Source organism: Clavelina lepadiformis, chromosome 5, assembly GCF_947623445.1.
Source record: "Clavelina lepadiformis chromosome 5, kaClaLepa1.1, whole genome shotgun sequence".
Classification (NCBI taxonomy): domain Eukaryota; kingdom Metazoa; phylum Chordata; class Ascidiacea; order Aplousobranchia; family Clavelinidae; genus Clavelina; species Clavelina lepadiformis.
In genome coordinates, this window is record NC_135244.1 from 8,676,620 (window position 1) to 8,696,243 (window position 19,624).

Here is a 19,624-nt window from a genome sequence, read left to right on the forward strand (position 1 = left end):
AATTGCAGACAAACGGTTGGTAAAATCTCAACTAAAACGTTTATTAGAACTCGTGAAACATGATACATTCTGTCGTGCGGTACAGCACAAGCATTCTTGTAGAACGATGATAATAATTATATGTGAGGTATGCGCCGAGAAGTCCGAAAAGTTAGAGATAACGCTATGTGGCACTAAAAACGCCACAATAGTAACCCTGAATCAGAACAAAGTTATTTAACTTTTTCAATTTAAAATAGGACAAGATGCAGATTGGCCTGTAGTTAACGTGCCATTGTGTAAATTCGTAATTTTTGACAAACGCAAATAAAGGGCAGTTTGCTGTTATCAAATTCCGCCCCATTAAGGCTCACTGATATGAAAGAAATAAATTTAAGACCGGCACTTGAACGCTATTGTATAACGTAAGCTGCACTCTACTCGTATCACAAGTGTCAGGTACCTAACGGAGACCCGGCAAGTTCTATGAAAACAACGCGCTGGTCACCTACTGGCTCTACTCATCATATATCAACAGGAAGGTTGGGCGTCTTACCATGGGAATGTTCAAAATTTCAATTAAGCGACGATTACGGGAACTTCTACAAGGTATCTGTTTACCAAACCGACATGTTTGTTGTGGACCTTGTAAGACTACCAGGTTTTAACTCGACACAAAACGGGACAATTTAGCAGATGAACTTTTATAGGATGCAGACCAACGTAGAATCCAGTTCAGAAACCCAAACAAACGGGTCAATAAAGAAAAGCTAAGAACGAGAAAAAGCATCACACAGATAAAAACATTACAACCACTATTAAATAATAATCTACATCTAGTGTGTGTTGGTTTGATAAAATAGCAATTTCCGATGGAGTAAATCGTGAATCTTAACACAACTTAAGCACACACGCTGGCAGTGTTGGTAAAACGAATAACCAAATCCACTTTAGTTTGAGCAGCAACCCTAAAAAACAGGATTTTTTTTGGACAAAACAAGCATAAAACAGGATTCCCATGAAGGGTAAAGTTTTTAATTAACTTGTTAGCACAACGAAATGTTTGACTGAAAAGTGTAAGTATTTATAATTTTAAGGTAGCCAAAAAACCAATTCCGCTTTCATACATTATTATAATGATCACCTGACCTCACGTTCCATTGTCACATTATCGTACAATGGTTTAATGACGTCATAAAAAAGTTTTCTCCACAAAGGTTACAAAAATAAAACTTTCGACGTTAATATAAGAGCAATGTTAAGTATATATTAGTAGTACGACTGAAACAAGCAGTTAGAAAAACACGCAACTCTAAGCATGTTTCAGTTTGACATCAAAAAAATTTTTGTGGATTTCTTTGAAAAATCAATAAACGTAAAAAAAATTTGTCAAAAATACACAGTCACTTCAAGTGCTTCTTATTACGTGTTTTGCGTCTTTGAAATGCTGCTTGTAAAGAGCACAAACAAATAGTGGCGCAGATGGGCATCACGTTTAAGAACATCAACAGCAAAAAATTAGTAAAATCAGATTTTGGGTTTCCCATCATGCACAATGATGTTACATGCGCTTGCAAAAACCATCTAAAACAACTTTTTGTAAAGAATGTCTACATGTCTCCGTCTTCAGTTCGACAACACGTCTTTGTACACCTACATCACTTGATATCAAAGCCGCTCTTTTCCCTGAGATGCGATTACGCTGTCAAGTGGTGGAGAACTTGGTGCAGTTAGTTTAGCGTCGGTGTATATCTGAGTTGTAGTAATTTGAACGATATCCACTGCCCGGCCCTTTACCATAGTAGTCACTGTGACGCGACGGTGGGCCCGGACTTGGTGGCCTCGAGTCCCTGGGCGGATAATAGCTGGGTCGTCTGTCGTCGTATGCTGGCGGTCCTGAGCTGTAGGAACTGTGGTAATGACTAGGCGGTGGGTAGTCGTCGTCACGTAATGGACGGGGCAGGTATCGATCATCAAAATGGTTTGGTTTGTCGTGCCTATGGTATCCGTAATCAGATGCGCTAGGAGGCGAAATAGGTCGAGATGGGGGAGGGTAATAATAGGAATCAGGTCTGTAAGGTACATCCTTCAATAAACGTTGGTGGGACTCCCTTAAATGAGAGCCTTCTGGTCGCGGTGAATGTCGTCTGTTATATATGACTTGTGGTACCCTGCCGCCACCTGGTCCACGCATTAGTGATGGAATGGGCTGACCTGGTACAGCGGGGGTCAAAGATTGCACCCTCTGGGGAGGGTCGTATGTTCGAGTATCCTTGCTGCAGGCTTGAGAGGAGCTTGAACTACCGGAATGTTTGTTATGTGAATTTGACCCAGAATCCTGAAATATAAGTTCAGTAATATTCAGTAACACACTAAACGCAGATGACCTTCACAATCAGATGTTTGACAGCTAATCTGAATAAACAATAGTTAGTGTAAAAAACTTGGGAGCTGCTACTTACAGAAGACCCATATTTTGGTGACTTGCTTGACATTGTACTACCACTTTCACTTGATCCACCACTGTTGTGTCGAGAGCGAATTACCAAGTCATTTGTACGTTCTGCATATAAATACCATTTTAATATCTCCTCAACAAAAACCAGCAAGGAAAGTTACTAATATTCTGCATGTCACCAGTGACCAGCTTGCACAGCCACCGCACTACAAGCAGTGTCTAAATTATTCAGCCATTTGGTGTTTTCTATATCAAAGCATTAGCCCTGAAGTTCAACTGCATGGAACAACAGGAATTTGACAAACTTTGAAACTAAAAAATACAATCTGTTGTTACCACAATGAGCTACCTTTGTCACGGCGATGCCGATGATCATAGATGGTTGGAGTTGAGGGTGAATTCGAGTAAGAATTAGAATGACTCCTTGAGGAACGAGGAGACGAAACTGGACTTGCCCTGCCAAGCCCTTTTGGCACGCTATATGGCGTGGAATTTCTGTAAGATGGGCTGTTTCTCTGAGAACAACTGCTTGTGTGTGATATACTTCCAACAGGTATGCTTTGGCCAGATTGGGAATGCCTTACGTTTGGACTACTGATACTTCTTTCAAAATGTGGACGTGCTAAAGAAGGAATGGGTGCACTTGTTGCTGAATGATCATATTTAGATTTTGAATGATCTAAAAACATATATACAATTAGCAATTGTTAGCAGTTAGCGCAAGATCAATTTCGACCAAAGTGTTTGACTACATTGAGCAAATTTAGCAGCATAACTTCTTAACTTACTCTTTTCATCAGTAGTAACTCTCCTGAATGGCTTACTCAATTGACCAGTCTTTGCAACAACTGAATTTTCAGATTTTGAAATATCTGCAAATACAATCAGTGAAAAAGTACTCTAGTATTAACATCATAGGCGTTCAGCAACAGTACGGCTCACCTTCATTTGGTACTTGTTTGGTGGGCTTCTTCACAATATCCGTTACTTCTGAGGTTTTACTAGCACCATGTGACGACATGCAGACAATATTACTTACTTCTAAGTTGGTTGGTTTGGGAGACAGGTTTATTACTTTAGGTAAATCAACTACCAGGTTTGCAAAGCATTTTTCTTCAGTAGTTTTCTCTTCCACTCTTAAACTAAAAAGTAACTTAAATTGATCATCTGATCATGACAAGATATTAGATAAGTTGAATGGAAGATGTACCAGGAAACATGTTTACCAGTGCTAAAACTGTTTTAAAGTAAAATACCCCATCACAATACATCTTGTAACATTCTGTTCAAAGGATGCTACCTGTTTAAATTATTTGTTTTTCAAATGCTACAGCCAGTGGGCTACAGCATGGCCAGGTGAAATATGGACCACATCACAAAAGGTAGTATTTAGTACATTTAGGCATAACTGAGATGAGCAGATACACTAATTGACTTTCGAGGTTGATGCAAAAGAGGTAACACAATTTGTAGAATGCACATTTACCACATAGCTCATTGTTACATTACAATACTCAATTCTTGCAACTAAATCTATACTGCCAATAAGCCATTTGCAAATTGTCATGTTGGATACTCACTAAAACACAAGTTTAAGCTATGTGTTGATCGTTTATCTGTTATTATTTAACTGATAGTGTTTTATATAATTTATAGTGTAGTGTAGCACACACAAACTACAAAAATTCATTAGGTAGTTCGTCCTCCATATTGTATCAAATGCTTATGTTGAGAACCACTGGGCCAGATCTATAACACAACCACTACTAAGAACGGAATACACAAATAGATTTTCATGGCTAACCTCACTAAAGAAGGTATTGTTGGCATTGACGTTGACAAGTCAACAGAACTTGTATGATTTTCATCCAAGTCAGCTGATTTTGACCAAGATGTCTTGGAATCAGCACTAGTAGAGTGTAATGTTTGGAGGTTGGGTGTAGAAGTCGAGATTGTAGTTTGCTCACTTGTAATGCTCTTACGAGTATCTTTACTGCGCTTGAGGTATTCTTGTAGCGAGACCTATTATTGTAAAGTCAATAATTTTATAACTCCTGAAACACCACGAAAATATATTGCAAATGAGGATTAATACAAAACCTTTTTCTTGGTAGGCGCAGTCTGACCATCATCTTGTACAGGCATAATGCATTGTGTAGAGCAGGTTACAACGGTGGTAGGTAATTTGTATGTTAAACTGTGGGTTTCTGAGGTCACAGGATACATGACTGGATGATTCTGTTGTGGTTGGATATCTCCATTCAATCGCTGTGTTATGATTGGTAAGCACTTATTTTCTTGAATAATCGCCGATGATGAGGTACTGGGCTTTATCTGTGAAAAACATTGAACCATTTGCAAAACTTAAACCGACATACTACATGGTGGGACATACAAACAGACAAGTGAGTATAAATTTAGCATTCCCAACCTCAAAAGAAGTTGTGCTACATGATTATCACGAATAAAGTATTACTTCCTTCAGCAGTATCACATATACTGTCATGTATCATGTAATAAACAATGCCTTGAAAGTTTTTTAATAGTTCAAGAGAAAACATAAATGCAGGCAGTGATAAGCAACAAGCATGCACATTCAGCTGTCAGTATTACATATGCAAATACACTGAGTACAGAAAACAATTTGACCAAACCCTAACAAGGCAGCATCTTTATTATCAACTTAAATCAAAGGTGGTAACCCGATAACCATATTATGGCCATTTAGATAACTTAGTTATATAACAAAGTGTGATAATGTCTTCACACAAAAAAACGACTGCACTGAATACCAATATAATGAAAATGAATAAGGGATCCCATTATTTCTAAGATACCTCAATTTCATCACTTCCAGTTGATGCATCTGGTAATCTAGTGGTATTGGTACATGAAGCCTCAATGATATCACTATCGTCATCAGAAATATTCTAATGTTGAAATGGTGATGCAAAAGATAACAAAAGATGTGCATTAGGCATACAGATGTCATCATGCAAATGGTATAGATGGCTAACATGCATGTGTTATTTATGGACAAATGCGCTGGACATGACAAAGCTGTATTATTGCACATATATCAACAAGGCTTAAGCATTTATTGTTAACTTTGAGTATCTCAAAGATGTATACTTATCAGTTATCACTCAACAATCTAAACTTTCTTATTAATAAAATATCATGCATTATTTGAAGCAGCCAACAGCTAAGCTAAATCTAAAAAAAAGAAGTCTATTTTGCAAGCTTTCTGCAATTTACCCAAAGATACACCTGTACAACTAAATTTAGTAGGCTCTGCCAAGAGGTAAATGTTAATTTAACATAGACACTGCTTACGAAAAACATCTTTACAAGTACAAGTCAAAATTCAATACAGATTATATAGGATGTGGGTCATATAGGATAATGACTTTGCTAAATACTTCCTCATAGCTGATAGGCAGACTAAACCACTTACCTCATATTCCATTGCTGGTAGCACCCTTGATTCACCTAATACTTGTGGTAAACAATGAGTTTGACTTAATGAGTCAACATATTCAGCACTGTCCATGCTCACGGAATCCATTTCCATTACATCCAAAATTTCATTTTCAGGAACAGATTCATTATCAATTGAATTAGTTTTGTTAGAGGCTGAAGGTTCAGCAATGGCACTTTGGTTGGAATCCACAGATAAATTGTCTTTGTTATCTGTGTCTTCAAAAGGCGGAGAGAAAATTTTCAACAAACGCTTTTTGAAAAATGAACAAGTCTTGTTTTGCAGAACTTGTTTTTCATTGTCATCAGCAGCATGAAGTGGAAAAAGATCTTCTTTGGCCATATGTAGCCATTTCTACAAACAAACATCACACAACTTTGCAAAATTTAATTAAGGTGTAGCATATCTGAACACATTCACAGTGAAGACAAAGAGCAAAGGTGATTAAAAATGTACGAGAAAGAAAAGTAATATCTTACAAAAAATTATATACAAAGATTAAGCCAAATAATAAAAAATGATGAGAATGAAAAACTACTCTTCAGTAACGCAAACCTTTTTCAGGAATTTTTCACAGTCATATTTCTTTGAATGATTTGAGGTGGCTCTTATACGAACTTGACCACTAGGTATACCAGGCCTAAACATCCATGGCACAAAAGTACATGTTGTGGCAGGATAACTAGTGGTGTATGAAACTGTGGTCACACGAGCATTTGCTAAAAAAAAACAATGTTGGCCATAAAATAGAAAAGTCTAATTAAATACCAATAATTTCAATATTTATGATGCTGAAGGAAACTCAACATATAAATATTTAGTTGAAATTTACGAGACCAATACCCTTAATACAACATTTTTGAAAAAATAAATTCTCAAACAAAGAAATACATCTCACTTTATCATGCTTAACTGGATACAACTTTTTGCAGAAGAGCAATTGATACCAATACGATGCATACCTGTTGTGGTGTCCAATAAGCTTGAGGTTTTTTTAGCTTTACCGGACTTAGTACTGCTGTTGTCATTTGTAGATAACTGCACAGTAGATTGAGTTTCAGAGGACAAACTTGTTGCACTTGACTTAACGACAGAGGACTCTTCTGTGTCTTTAGCTTCTCGCTTGACTGACTCACTTTCGTCATTATTCAATTCCTGTGACTTGAAACCATTGTCAAAGGAAGATTTGCTGGCAGCATCATCTTTCAATACTTCTAATAAAGAAAAGTCAGCACTAATAGGCCCTGAAATGGCAGCACTTGGGAGTGGAGAACTGTTCCTCGACAAGTTGTCACAGTTGGACAGAATGGTCTGAGCTGATGTTTCGTCATTGACCGTCTCGATTGGAGTACTATTACTGCACGTATTTTCTGCAGAAAGTATACTTGGTTCAATTGTCAATGGTGGTAGCCAAGGTACTGAGTCCGATGATACTGTATCTGGCAAAGTCAAGTTATCGCAAGAATGATTCGAATCTTCTGCTTCCACTGACAGACTTGGTGACATGACATCTTCAAATGATGGGCCCCTGCTTTTCCTTGAGTGTCTGCGCCCACCTCGATTGGACTTTTTCCTGTATACAAAAATTTTTCGTGGTCATGTCAGTAAAAAGTGATCAATCAAAGTAAAAAAAATTTGGGTTGTTTTGTAATACCTGTTTACTCTTTTTATGGGAGCGACAGAAGCTGATGTAGTTGTGTGAACACTTTCACTTGATAAGAGGTTACTATTTGCAATACCAACCTGGATAGTTTAACACGTTTTTGTAAGAAAGACACTTCAGCGAAGAATTTTCAGGAAAAGCTAAATTGCAAAACAATTTAATTCTACATCAACTTACATCTTGCAAATTGTTGACAGAACCTAATGAATGAAGTGATTCTAGCTTCAGAGGATGGGCTTTTACATCTAGTGGGGATGAGTTAGAATGGTGTAGTTCTTTTTTCTTTTCTTTCCGTTCCATTCGTTCAAACGCACGAATATAAGCCTCCATTTTTCGATCTTCTCGAGACTGGTGTAGCGTTAAACACAATTAAGTTGTTTCATTTCAAATTATGTCATAAAATACAAAATTTCATTGCTTTGTTAAGCTACCTTCTTTCTTTGATTTTCATGGTTATGGTCCTCACAAGCATTATCACCAGTGACATTGTTCATGTCATGGTCAGAACTAATATAACCATTTGTCTGTTGAACAAACAATGACCACAAGTTAATCAATAACCACTACGCACACATCCATATACAAAAAATCATCCTCCAACTTGAAAACTGGTTAAATTTTAATTCAAAATTTTCACTCACACTGTTGTGAATGCGTGTCAAACTGAGCCGTAACGGTGATACCTCCCTCCCTTTGTTATGCTTTGTTTCATCTCTGTTAATCGAAGAAAATCAAAGATGAAAAGTAAGAATTGGAAAAAGAACAAAGCATTTCAAACATAAATTTCACTTTTTACTGTAAGAAAGAAATCAAGCTAAATTAAAAACATACTGTTTCAATGAGGAAAGCTTGAAAACAGGACAATCGTTGTATCTGCCACAGCTGCACTCAACATCGTATACACTGCAGAAAAGATAATTGGGTTGTTGCACTAATTAAAACTCACGCTAATTAATAGCGCTTAGTCAGTGCATGACTGACATGACGCATAAACCAACAACAACTAAGAAAAACAGGAAATCTTTTATCCTCACAAAGTAAGGTAAAATGCAACTCACCAATTTTGGTACTGGTAATCAAACGGTATAGTTATTTCAGAGCCTATGGAAATGTTTTCTTTAGAGTACACTATTAGATGTGGCTTGTTGTCTTCTGTAACGTGGCGAAGCTAAGACAAATTTTTAACATAAAAATGTTGACATGTGTTACTGACAAAATACATCATCACTGATTATATACTAAAAATGGCAGCAAAGTTAATAAGCGCTTACCTCACAGTTTGGGCAGCAAGATCTTCTAAGATAACGGGCAATGTTTCCATATTTTCTGCTATCCACACATATCTTAAGACCATCACATTCATCGTAGAAGAAGACATATGGATATGGCCTAAACATACAGCAAAATACAACATATTGCAGCGCTGTATATGTTTATTGTAAACATAACAAATGAAGGCTTTTTAACCTCTTAAACAGTGCTGAATTGGCTGCTTCGGTTTCGTTTGACAACATGTAAGAGCCCTTAACTTCAACAACTGGCTTTGAAATACATATATCTTCCATTGCCATGATGCGACTTCGTAACTGCTTCACCTAAATCAAAATAGAGTAAAAATGTGATGGCTAATGATAACACTGGCCAACAAAAAAAACATTTTTTTTGAGTGCCAAAGATATTTTGATGGTTTCTGGGTAATTTTGGGCTGCTGAGTCCGAAAATAACATTCGTTTCTTTGAATTGGCTCTAGTTTTTGAGATATCGATGTTTTTTATTTTTGACAAGAGAAAAATCGTTAACTTTAGTATCTGCCAATTGTGAACACAAGCATCAGTAAAATACATATTGGAAATGTCTCTTAGGCAGTATGCATTACTTATTTTGGACCAGATACTCCACTATGTCTATTTGTTATTGTAGCATCCCATTACTTCAGAAACAAGGCATTGAAAACACTCCATTTTCGGCATCATTCTGATAAGCTACAGTTTCTTTGTATTGTTCACCACATGTACAGTGTAGAGTACTCCCTTCAGTTATCACATCATATCAATATCTCATTTTATAGCTATATTGTTGTAGACTAAAGATGTTGTAATCAGAGTTTAATAGTTCTGTAGCCAGAGAAAGGAATACCACCAGTCAAGTTCAAGCTATTGCTCACATAACTAAGTTTGGAAAACGTGGAGGTTTTTTGTAATTCAAGTGAGAATTGAGTTCATTAGTGGAAGTTTGACAATATGCTTAGGCCTTGTCACTGGGAGGATGCATTTTCCTGTGACTGAATTGACAACCTGTCACATTTTCGTTCAGTATATATATGCTCTGCAAGTGAGAGCAGTGGAAGTGTGTTCGAAAGCAGTCCATTCATTCCAGAGCCATTCAAGCAGGAGGAGCTGAGCGATCTTATCAGGGATCTCAACTTATCCAAAGAAGCAGCAGAAATTTTGGCATCCTGACTCAAAGACAAAAACTGCCTTGGAACCGGAGCTTCAATAACATTCTACCGTACAAGAGAGAAAGAATTACTTCCGTATTTTAGCCAACAAGATGAACTTTTTTACTGCAAAGACATCGAAGGGCTTCTGCTGAAAATGGGAGTGCCACAATATAGACCTCAAGAGTGGCGCTTATTCATAGACAGTTCGAAAAGGAGTTTGAAATGTGTATTGCTACATAATGGTAACAGATATGCATCTCTCCCAATTGGCCACTCAACAAAACTAAAAGAAGAGTACAACAACATTAAAACGGTATTACAGAAACTGGATTATGACTCTCACCAATGGTTAATCTGTGTAGACTTGAAGATGGTAAATTTTTTGCTTGGCCAGCAAAGCGGCTATACAAAATACCCATGTTTTATCTGCTTGTGGGATAGCCGAGCGCGCACTGATCACTGGGTGAAGAAAGGGTGGCCACTTAGAGATTCCATGAGAGTAGGTGAAGGTAACATCATAAATGAACCTTTAGTTGCTAGAGAGAAGATCATCATTCCACCGCTTCACATAAAACTTGGTTTGATGAAGCAATTTGTGAAAGCCTTGCCTGCAACTGGGGATTGCTTCAACTATATTTGCAGAACATTTCCTGCTTTGACCATCGAAAAGCTTAAAGCAGGCATTTTTGATGGCCCTCAGATCCGCAAACTCATAAAGGATGTGTGTTTTGTGCAGTCCATGACAGACACAGAGTCTGCTGCTTGGCAATCGTTTGTTTTAGTCACACAGAACTTTCTTGGTAACCGAAAAGCTGAAAATTACCAAGAATTGGTGGAAGATATGCTTTCCAAGTTGAAAGATTTGGGTGTGAAGATGAGTATCAAGGTTCACTATCTCTTCAGCCACTTAGATCGTTTTCCTGCAAACCTTGGTGATCTAAGTGAAGAGCAGGGAGAAAGGTTCCACCAGGACATTAAGGTCATGGAAGAGAGGTATTAGGGCAGGTGGGATGCCCATATGATGGCCGACTACTGTTGGAGTCTCCAACGTGACTGCTTGGCTGCATCACATTCCAGAAATTCGTACAAAAGAAAATTTACAAGCATCGACTAATTTTTTTGTATTACAGTACCGATATATGATTGATTACCGTGCTTTGACAGCTTACTAAATGTACTTTGAGCGTTTCTAAAAGTAGTGTTTGTGCTTTGACGTTGCCTGTTTTTGCGTTACAAAAATCTGTTGTTTACTGCTAACATTGCCTAAGTTTTATAATTTTTGCTTGATTTTCACATGAAACATGATTCGCGTAAAGAAGGCTCTCTGTGTTAACGATTGCGTCTTTAACAATATCGCATCAGAAATAGAAGAATACTGTATGCACATGATTGAAAAGACAGATGTAGACTCATCAAAGTTGTAGTATAAAGAGAATTTTACCTATGTCAAAATTTGCGTATTTTTAGCACTTTTTGAAACAAAAATATGGAATATCTCAAAAACTAGAGCCAATTCGGAAAAACTAATGCCATTTTTGGATTCAGCGACATAAAAATACCCTAAAACCGTTGAAACTTTCTTGGCACCAAAATGTGTGTTGACCAGTGTAATGCTAATAAAGTGAAAATCATTACACAAACCTTTGCAAGCTGCATACGCAACTGAGATAAGACAACATCCACTTGCTTTGCCTTTGAATTTTTATACGAAGATGATAAAACAGCTTGTAGTAGGTCTTGTGTATAGATGTTTTCATCTATTTCCTGATAACTTTCATTCCATTCTCTGAAAAAAACAAAAGAATTATGTTTGATACAACAGAATAACTTATTACACAATTACCTTTTAATATAGTGGTAATACAAAATTTACATAAAATACTCCATATTTGTTTCACATACGTTAGTTTCCTAGCCCAAGAAAAGTTGATTCCATTGGTATCATCTTCAACATTGTCATTAAATGAGGACTGAAAACAATTAATAATAAAGAAAAAGATAAATATGTAAAAATACGTTATAATATCACACAATATCGCAGAGAAATAAGATAAAAATTAACAGCCTCACAACATATCTCTATGCCCGACCATATATTACTAACAATTAACAAGATATTAGTGATTTTCAAGTACCTTAGACCTTGATCGAGATCGTTTATGGTCCACTGAGTTTGCCTAAAATAAAGAGTTGAATTATTCAATACAGTAGTTTGGTAAAAAATATGACCTCACCACGAGAACACTTAAATATATTTAAAATAGCACCTTTTTCGCAGGCTTTTTGTCATCTTCTTTACTTCGTTTTCGTTTTTTGCCAGAACCAAGAATACCGGATTTTTTCGCTGAGCGATTGGATGCTATTGTGAAAGTCAAGCTGGTTGGAGTTGACTGCACAGCACTGTATATTACTTTGCCTTTATCATCACCACTTTCTGTTCCACTGCTGTCTGGGTCAGAACGCACTGAATAGAAATGTTTTGGTTTCTGTAACTATGCGAATAATAAATGAAAACAATAACTGTGAAATAGATGACACCGCTATTTTGCATTTGTTATAAAAAGATCTATATAATCCACACATGGCATACTTAAATCTTCTTTTTTCCGTGCTTGTAATTTGGCAGCCTCTTCTCTGTTAAGCACTCTGTAAGAATAACTTCACGCTTTAAAAACAAATTTAAACCAACAACAGCTGCGCTTGTTCTACATACAAGTAAAAAATATGCATCCTAAATCACAACACTTGGGTAATAACAGCATATATTTTTGTACCTTGGATTGCATATCTCACATAGATAGATGTCTGGTATTCCATTTCGATCAATACCCATGCAATCAATATGCTGCCACACACTGCACTTATCACAGCAGATCATATATCCATCATCATGTGAATACCTAATACATAGCAAGCAATTATTACTCAAGCTATATAAACATGTAGCAGAAATGTCAATAAAGACAAGAAAGGAGAAAAATCAGTTTCTTACCCACAAATACATCTTGTAACATCTCCATGAGCAATGCTAATGTCGGATGACAAACCATTTGTTTGGATCAAAGCTGCAGCCTTCTGCAGTGAATTTTCCATATTTAATATTCCTAGCACAAATTTAGAAGAAATTATTTAAATAATAGAACTCTGTCATCTACCAAAAAATAAAAATGCATCCCAACACCAATTTACTTACATAAATAATTTATTTCAAAACTTATTAATGAGAAAATATAAATTATAGAAATGATCCATCGCAAAACATTTTGAAAACTGTGTATCCATAAAAAGTTATTTCCAATACATTGCTGTCCTTTCACTGTGCAAGATGGTTAAATTAGCCAGTAAAATAACGATCAAAACAATACTAAGAACCACCAACAAACATACCATTTTTGGTAGAAAGTGATGAGGCTATGCAAGATGTAGCAGATACCAGTGCTGGGCTTTCCTTCAGACACATTGTATTTTTTCTGCCACTTACTCCACTTGACAGCAGAGCATGAGAAGAATATTCAGAAGTTGGTGATAGAGGAGGAGACAGAGGTGTAGCTGGTGGGGGAAGGGGTGCCCCGTAATTGTGGTCCTACAAAAATGTTTCTTGTTATACTTTTGATTTCAGCTCAAACACACGTAACTGTTTTCATAAGAAAATCTTAAAGGAATGCATCTACTGTATAACTAAATCTTTTTATTTTACTCCATATATTAATTATGACAATCAAGTGTTCAGCACAAGACTATGCAATTAAATTACTTCAACATTAAAAAAAAACGAACAACTGAAGTGTGCACAAACTGACAGTCTATAAAGACTTTATTCAGTCAACATTTGACTCATAACTGAATAACAGAATTGTGTATAATGAAAAGAAAATGGAATATATATAAATAATAAATATCAATAGCTACCTATCTACGTTGTCATAGGAGTACTGCAAGAAGCGCAATATGTAGTCAAGCAAGGTAAAAATACATTACCAGCTCTTTTACCTTCTGAGATATATAAATTATTAATTTTTTCTGTGCTTCTACAAATGTAGGACCATTTTCAACTTGAAATGCTTTTCTATAGACATCAATAAGGTACATAGACTATATATATATAAATTTAGTGTTTTTGTAGCCAGCATTTGGGGCAGTAAAAACACACTTAAGGGGTAAAAAGTAAGCTTTCATTGAATGCTTGCTTATGGGTTTATGTTTCAAATTTTCAATAAACGAAACATGATAATTGATAAGTTATTATTATCCAACATTGACTTTGATGTTTTACTTGTTTACTATAAAAACATACATATTTTTATGAACATTCTGCAAGATCGAAGAGGTTATGTCAGTAAAATGTTCTCATTATACGAAATAAGAGACTATAAATATTGTGCAAATAACATCTATCCTAAATGCTGCAATTTATGATTTTTTTCTAGAATTTTTTGAAATATTTCTCCAAGATGATTTGGAAAACAAAGTGACTATTTAACCATATGTAGGTCATGTAGCCTATTGTTAAAGATAAGTGGTTAGGTTATGAAAATGGGTATGTAAAAAGTAGATTTTAGCTATTTAACGTTTCGTTTGAGGCAGATTTAGATTAGAAGGTAGATTTAGGTTACTGTGTTATAACATTCAGATTACGTTAACAAGAAACTGTGAAAAACAGCTTTGAGCACACGATTTTTTCCGGTGAAATAGTGGCAGCTTTTGGAAAAGGCCAATTTTTCAATCTCTAAACAAAGGGTTTTGATAAATTAAACTCAATACTTTTTTTGAAACAATTTTCTTTGTGCGTTTACAGCTTAGACAGGTTTTAAGATATAACCGACCTGCAGCGTCCCAGAGAAATTTCTAGTGTTCAACTACATTTACGTTACAATTTGGTCCACAATACCAATTTCTCAGGTTCAATGTTCAAACTTAAAAGTGCTTGCTGAATTATGCTGTATTAACATTTATTAGGGAATGCTACAGAATCCATCATGATAAAAAAAAGTATAACTGGGGGAAAAAAAACAATGTTTCACATCAATAGCTTGGATCAATGTTTATTAGACGATAGGTCATACTTTCTAAGCCATGAACAAAAGAAAAAAAACAATAAATGAAGCCTATAAGCAATACATCCTATCACAACGGTCCACAACCACAGGTCCGCAAAGGTTTCACCTACCTAACATGAAACATTAAAATAGATACTTTTATCGTATAGAACAGTGGTTCCCAACTAGTTTTAGGCTATGGACCATCAGAAAAGGCTTTTGACTTTCCTGGAACACTAAAATAATCTTCCTTATAAAAAATAATTCATTCCTTAAAAAATACACTTTAAACCCATAATGGCGGCTTCCACCTGCATGCTGACGGAAAAAGAATCCAAAAAACACCATCTAAATCATTGTAAACAAATTCAAATTATTTAAGAAAATACCATAGAAACTCTCATAGCCCACAAACATAAAACGAGGTTTATTCAAACCGGTAATTACCAAAAATGCAAATTTAAGCAAAAGGTTTTGGCAGAATAACAGGGTCAAAATTTAAACAGCATTTGATAAAAAGTTGCCTACAGTCCACATTGCTCCGGCCTAACTAAGAAATCCAAGTTGACCCTGCCTGATCATCTTTTTTATCTTACTCACAGACATAATGCAAACATCATGACACGGATATTCTGTCGTAATGCATGATAATGTATCGGAACCAGAAAATTTACCACTGTATTTATTCTAAATAGCCATTATTTTGTCATTTAATTGAAACATTCAATTAATGACATATACGCTGGCTTTATTGATACAATATGCTTGGTGTATGGACACGTGCACTCACGTAAATCAAAACACACTTTGCATGTCACTGTTTATGATTTAGGTTCGGTTCGTGATTTTAAACGTGCAGGCAAACAGACTATGTATTGAATGAATTATGGATAAAACCACCTTGTTGACAGTGATAGCATGTTGATGTTTTCACTGAGGATATGACATGCTATAGGGAAATTGAATTCATTATAGTAATATATGGAAAAATGTTTAGCACAGCTTGGCAAAGATGCAGTAAATATATAACAGGTTGATTTTTAAGAATATTTATCCTAAGTGTCAGACTATAGGTGTCATAATCACTCCAGTTGTTCCATTTCACTTTCCTTCGAGATAAAAGAAAACAAAAGCAAATGCACAGCAGTAGAACTAGCATATTTATTTCATATCGACACTTTCTGAGTTACCTTTACCATCTTGTTTTGGGTGGCGAGATTTTATGGCTTAAAATAGTATAGCGGCAAGATTGCTTATACTAAATAATAGAAATTATCATCAGTGATACTTTTGCAAAAAAATGGAATGTGTTCGTTAATGATGCCTGCATAAGTTATCCCAAAAGTGGTGTATCTGTATTCTGCCATAGTCTTTGATACAGCGTGTTTAACAAAACCGGGAAATCAAAAACCACATGGAAACTTGTGTAAATCTTATTTGCAGAAAATACAACGCAAGAAATTGTATTACTGTAAGCATTAATGAGATTTGAGCAGTTTTTCTCTGTTTGTATTAGTTATTCATTTTTTAGTGTAGCCATGACGACATGCGTAACAATTACGCAAACTGTGCATGTTGCCGCTCTCATTGATTTACGCAACTAAAATGTTTCTTGTTGTATTAAAACAACATGCTCTAGACTTGTCTAGACTTTTTTCTTTGCCAATTATAGAAAATAAAGAGATGACCATTTTTTATATCACAAAGCGAAGTTTTCAGTTGAGAAAAACAAATGGACTTTTGCCCAAGTATCCAACACCACCATCTGTCAATCAATCGTGGCCAGTGGGTCTGATAGGCAAGTTATTCAAATTATCTGGGCCGGCGTAGTATCATAATTAAATGACAATACCAAGGAAAAATGATAGAATTGCCATCAGTATATACAACGAGTGCAGAAATAGACATATTTATTAATGAAATGAGATAACCACAATGATAAACTACTAACCAGAAAATGCTATGGCAAAATGTGACATATCGTATCCGGTTTTATTTTTTGAAATCTACTTCGCTTGTAATGACGCTGTAATTTAGCAAAATGTTGTCACCCATGTCTGATGGTAGTCTACATGCACACATCACAAAGGCTAAGCTTTCCAGTACCACAATTCATTGTGTTTATCGTTTTTCCAAAGTAAAATGATGATGCAACGTCTAGAAGCCAACACAGGCCACAGACACACTTTGTGCGGAAAATTTTTAACCGCATTCCCGCAAGGCATTGTTGATAATACCAACGAAGTTTCAATTGTCTCTGAACTGTGCTCAAACCAGATGCAAGTATTTAAAAGAGATGTAAGAAAAAAAATGTGTAATCAGCACAGAGAAGGGTTGATAAAAATGCTCACCTCTTAACCTCTTGTCATGAAAGCGTTTTAGAAAATGCATTGTGTTGGAACGAAGTAATGGCGTTTTAACTTTTAACAAGCAAAATAAACTTTTAAGCAGTGCGTGCAAAAACTATTTTAACTACCAAAGGTGCTGTTGCAACATCTCAGCTGTATCTTCCCCTGGTTCCTTGCGATATTTAAAGGGCAACTTTTTAATTGAAAACCTAATTGGTCATTTGTATTTTTTACTCCTCCTTAGTCACAACTTTTTTTTGTATAAAACTTGTTGGCAATACTTAAACTAAGATAAAATTACATTAAAACATTCAGTAGGTGGCTAAGGTTGTTGAGAAAAAAAACAAATATATATGTGAAAAACTGCAGTACATGTGCTAGTTGTTTTAAATGGAATATGCATGAACAAATCTATATACGTTAGAGGTTAGAAAAAGTTTCAGATGTTTCCATTTCAGTGGCAAGAGATTCACATATATTTACCTGATATGGTAAACCACAACAATGTTCTCCTTCACGATTTTTACATGACGATGTATGTTCTGGAGCTGAAGGAGTATCTGGTGTAGTATCCACACTGAAACAAGATCAAGACATAAATAGACATACCTAGACTTAAAACAAAATCTTTGGTCTACCATAGTAATAAATCTTGAAATCAGTAACAAAGTGACTATTTCACCGAATGTGGGTCACACAGCCTGTAGTGAAGACAGGTGGTTTGGAGAATGAGTATGCAAAAAGTCTATTTAAGTTATTAGATTTTATATTGAAATTAGATTTCGTTTAGAAGGTAGATTTAGTTAACTATGTTATAACATTTTAGTTAGGTTAAGAAGAAACTATTAAAACTAACTTCGGACACACAATTTTTTCAGTGAAATAGTGGCAGCAATCAGTTAAATGTGTACATCATTTCTAATGATATATTTTCTGTGTTGTGTGGTGATAAAAAAAGAATAGAATTGACATACTTAGAACCAACGGCCATATTCGAACACAGGGCCTGAGTTAATTGGTTGCTGGATGCCAGCTGAGTAGTCATGATAAAAATTCCTCCTTTGCACTTGTACAAATGTTTTTAAATACATCCAAAAATACGAAAATTGCTCCATTACATACGATTGGTACAGCCTTCATCTAATTTAAACACTCAGATTTTGGTGAGTGACCATAACAGCAAGCTGCACAGCCACATTCGCATTTATTAACTGACACTCATTTTCATGTAGTCTAAAACCTGCATAACAACCAATGTCAACATAGCATGGGCACCAGACTGCAGAGTTTGGCATAGGTGTACTCAATACAGCTTTTCATGAGCTTCAGTGCCGCCCTTAAGGTGCAGTATTTTGCACTTAATGACTTGGAAAGAACTTCTGTGCACTCAATTTTCAATTGATTTAAATATCGAGTAAGTCAAACTGTGCAAATTACTGTGTCATTGCCCACCAAAGTGTGCACTTCCGTTGAGCTCTGAGCATTTCTGCACATCGTATTTGATATTTTTGGTTGTTTGGCGCACTCAAGATTTTGCTGAATATAACCATACTCTGCAGTCCGGCATGGACAGTCAAAAACATGCACAAACAAGAATTGCGAAGGAATTATTTTTCAAGAAATTATGCAAAAATATTTCACAGAACAGATGCTTTTTAAATGCAGTCACATTTTGCACATATAAACTTAGTAAAACAACCTGCGACTGCAACAAGTGTTTAGTTTGCCAGTCCACTGACAATGAAAGTATGACCTAAAACCAAACACTGACTGCATTCTTTGTATGTTTGAAAAATTTGAATAAAACAAACTGGGCCGACTGTTTTATGCGTATGATATACAGTATCATCAAAACAGAACAGAAATGTGTATTTTTTACTTTTTCATTCCCACATGAAGTCCTGAATGGGAAGAAGTTATGACTGATCTCCTCAATCCAGGATGGAAGGTTTGTTCTAATATATAAGTACAAAACCAAAAGATACGTTTGTATACTAGACCGAATAGTTTGCCCACCCCGTGTACAATTGTGTGATTTTATTTTATTTTGTGTGAAATTTTTTTCGGAAAAAATTCTGCACACAAAATCAAAACTTTTCAATCTGGTCCAGAATATATCTTATCCTATAATGAAAGCGCAGAAGCATATAAAAGACCTTAAAAATGTGGGTCTCGTATACAAGTGCACAACCACAGGATGCCTTCATATACTAAACCCC

General features: G+C 35.7%; 1 protein-coding gene across 3 annotated transcripts; it reads right to left on the reverse strand.

Moving 5' to 3' along the window:
* Positions 1 to 667: 667 nt before the first annotated feature.
* On the reverse strand, positions 668 to 18,666 carry LOC143460981 (uncharacterized). Of its 3 annotated transcripts, XM_076958693.1 has the most exons (29): positions 18,380 to 18,666; positions 17,889 to 17,982; positions 13,409 to 13,604; positions 13,014 to 13,125; positions 12,796 to 12,921; positions 12,612 to 12,667; positions 12,289 to 12,485; positions 12,157 to 12,198; positions 11,924 to 11,991; positions 11,663 to 11,807; positions 9,049 to 9,176; positions 8,853 to 8,970; positions 8,640 to 8,749; positions 8,413 to 8,484; positions 8,223 to 8,295; positions 8,013 to 8,105; positions 7,759 to 7,929; positions 7,573 to 7,661; positions 6,881 to 7,491; positions 6,474 to 6,637; positions 5,895 to 6,272; positions 5,275 to 5,367; positions 4,538 to 4,771; positions 4,242 to 4,459; positions 3,380 to 3,579; positions 3,226 to 3,309; positions 2,787 to 3,116; positions 2,442 to 2,542; positions 668 to 2,317 (listed from the first exon to the last, which is right to left on the reverse strand). In XM_076958693.1, exons 1-29 carry the CDS (start codon positions 18,448 to 18,450, stop codon positions 1,715 to 1,717), a joined length of 4,977 nt encoding a protein of 1,658 aa, XP_076814808.1. In that variant the 5' UTR covers positions 18,451 to 18,666; the 3' UTR covers positions 668 to 1,714. The 3 variants fall into 3 exon arrangements, with proteins under 3 accessions (XP_076814808.1, XP_076814810.1, XP_076814811.1); XM_076958695.1 differs by lacking the exon at positions 5,275 to 5,367; XM_076958696.1 differs by lacking the exons at positions 17,889 to 17,982; positions 18,380 to 18,666 and having other exon boundaries at positions 13,014 to 13,096; positions 13,409 to 13,532.
* Positions 18,667 to 19,624: the final 958 nt, after the last annotated feature.

What these genes read in the sequence shown, in the direction of transcription:
- LOC143460981 (XM_076958693.1), bottom strand. Translation starts at nt 18,450, where the DNA reads ATGACTACTCAGCTGGCATCCAGCAACCAATTAACTCAGGCCCTGTGT. An exon ending in TGTGAGATATGCAATCCAAG is followed by an intron (nt 12,668 to 12,795) that starts GTACAAAAATAT and finishes TTATTCTTACAG; the next exon opens with AGTGCTTAACAGAGAAGAGG. An exon ending in CTGGAAGTGATGAAATTGAG is followed by an intron (nt 4,772 to 5,274) that starts GTATCTTAGAAA and finishes TGTTTTTCACAG; the next exon opens with ATAAAGCCCAGTACCTCATC.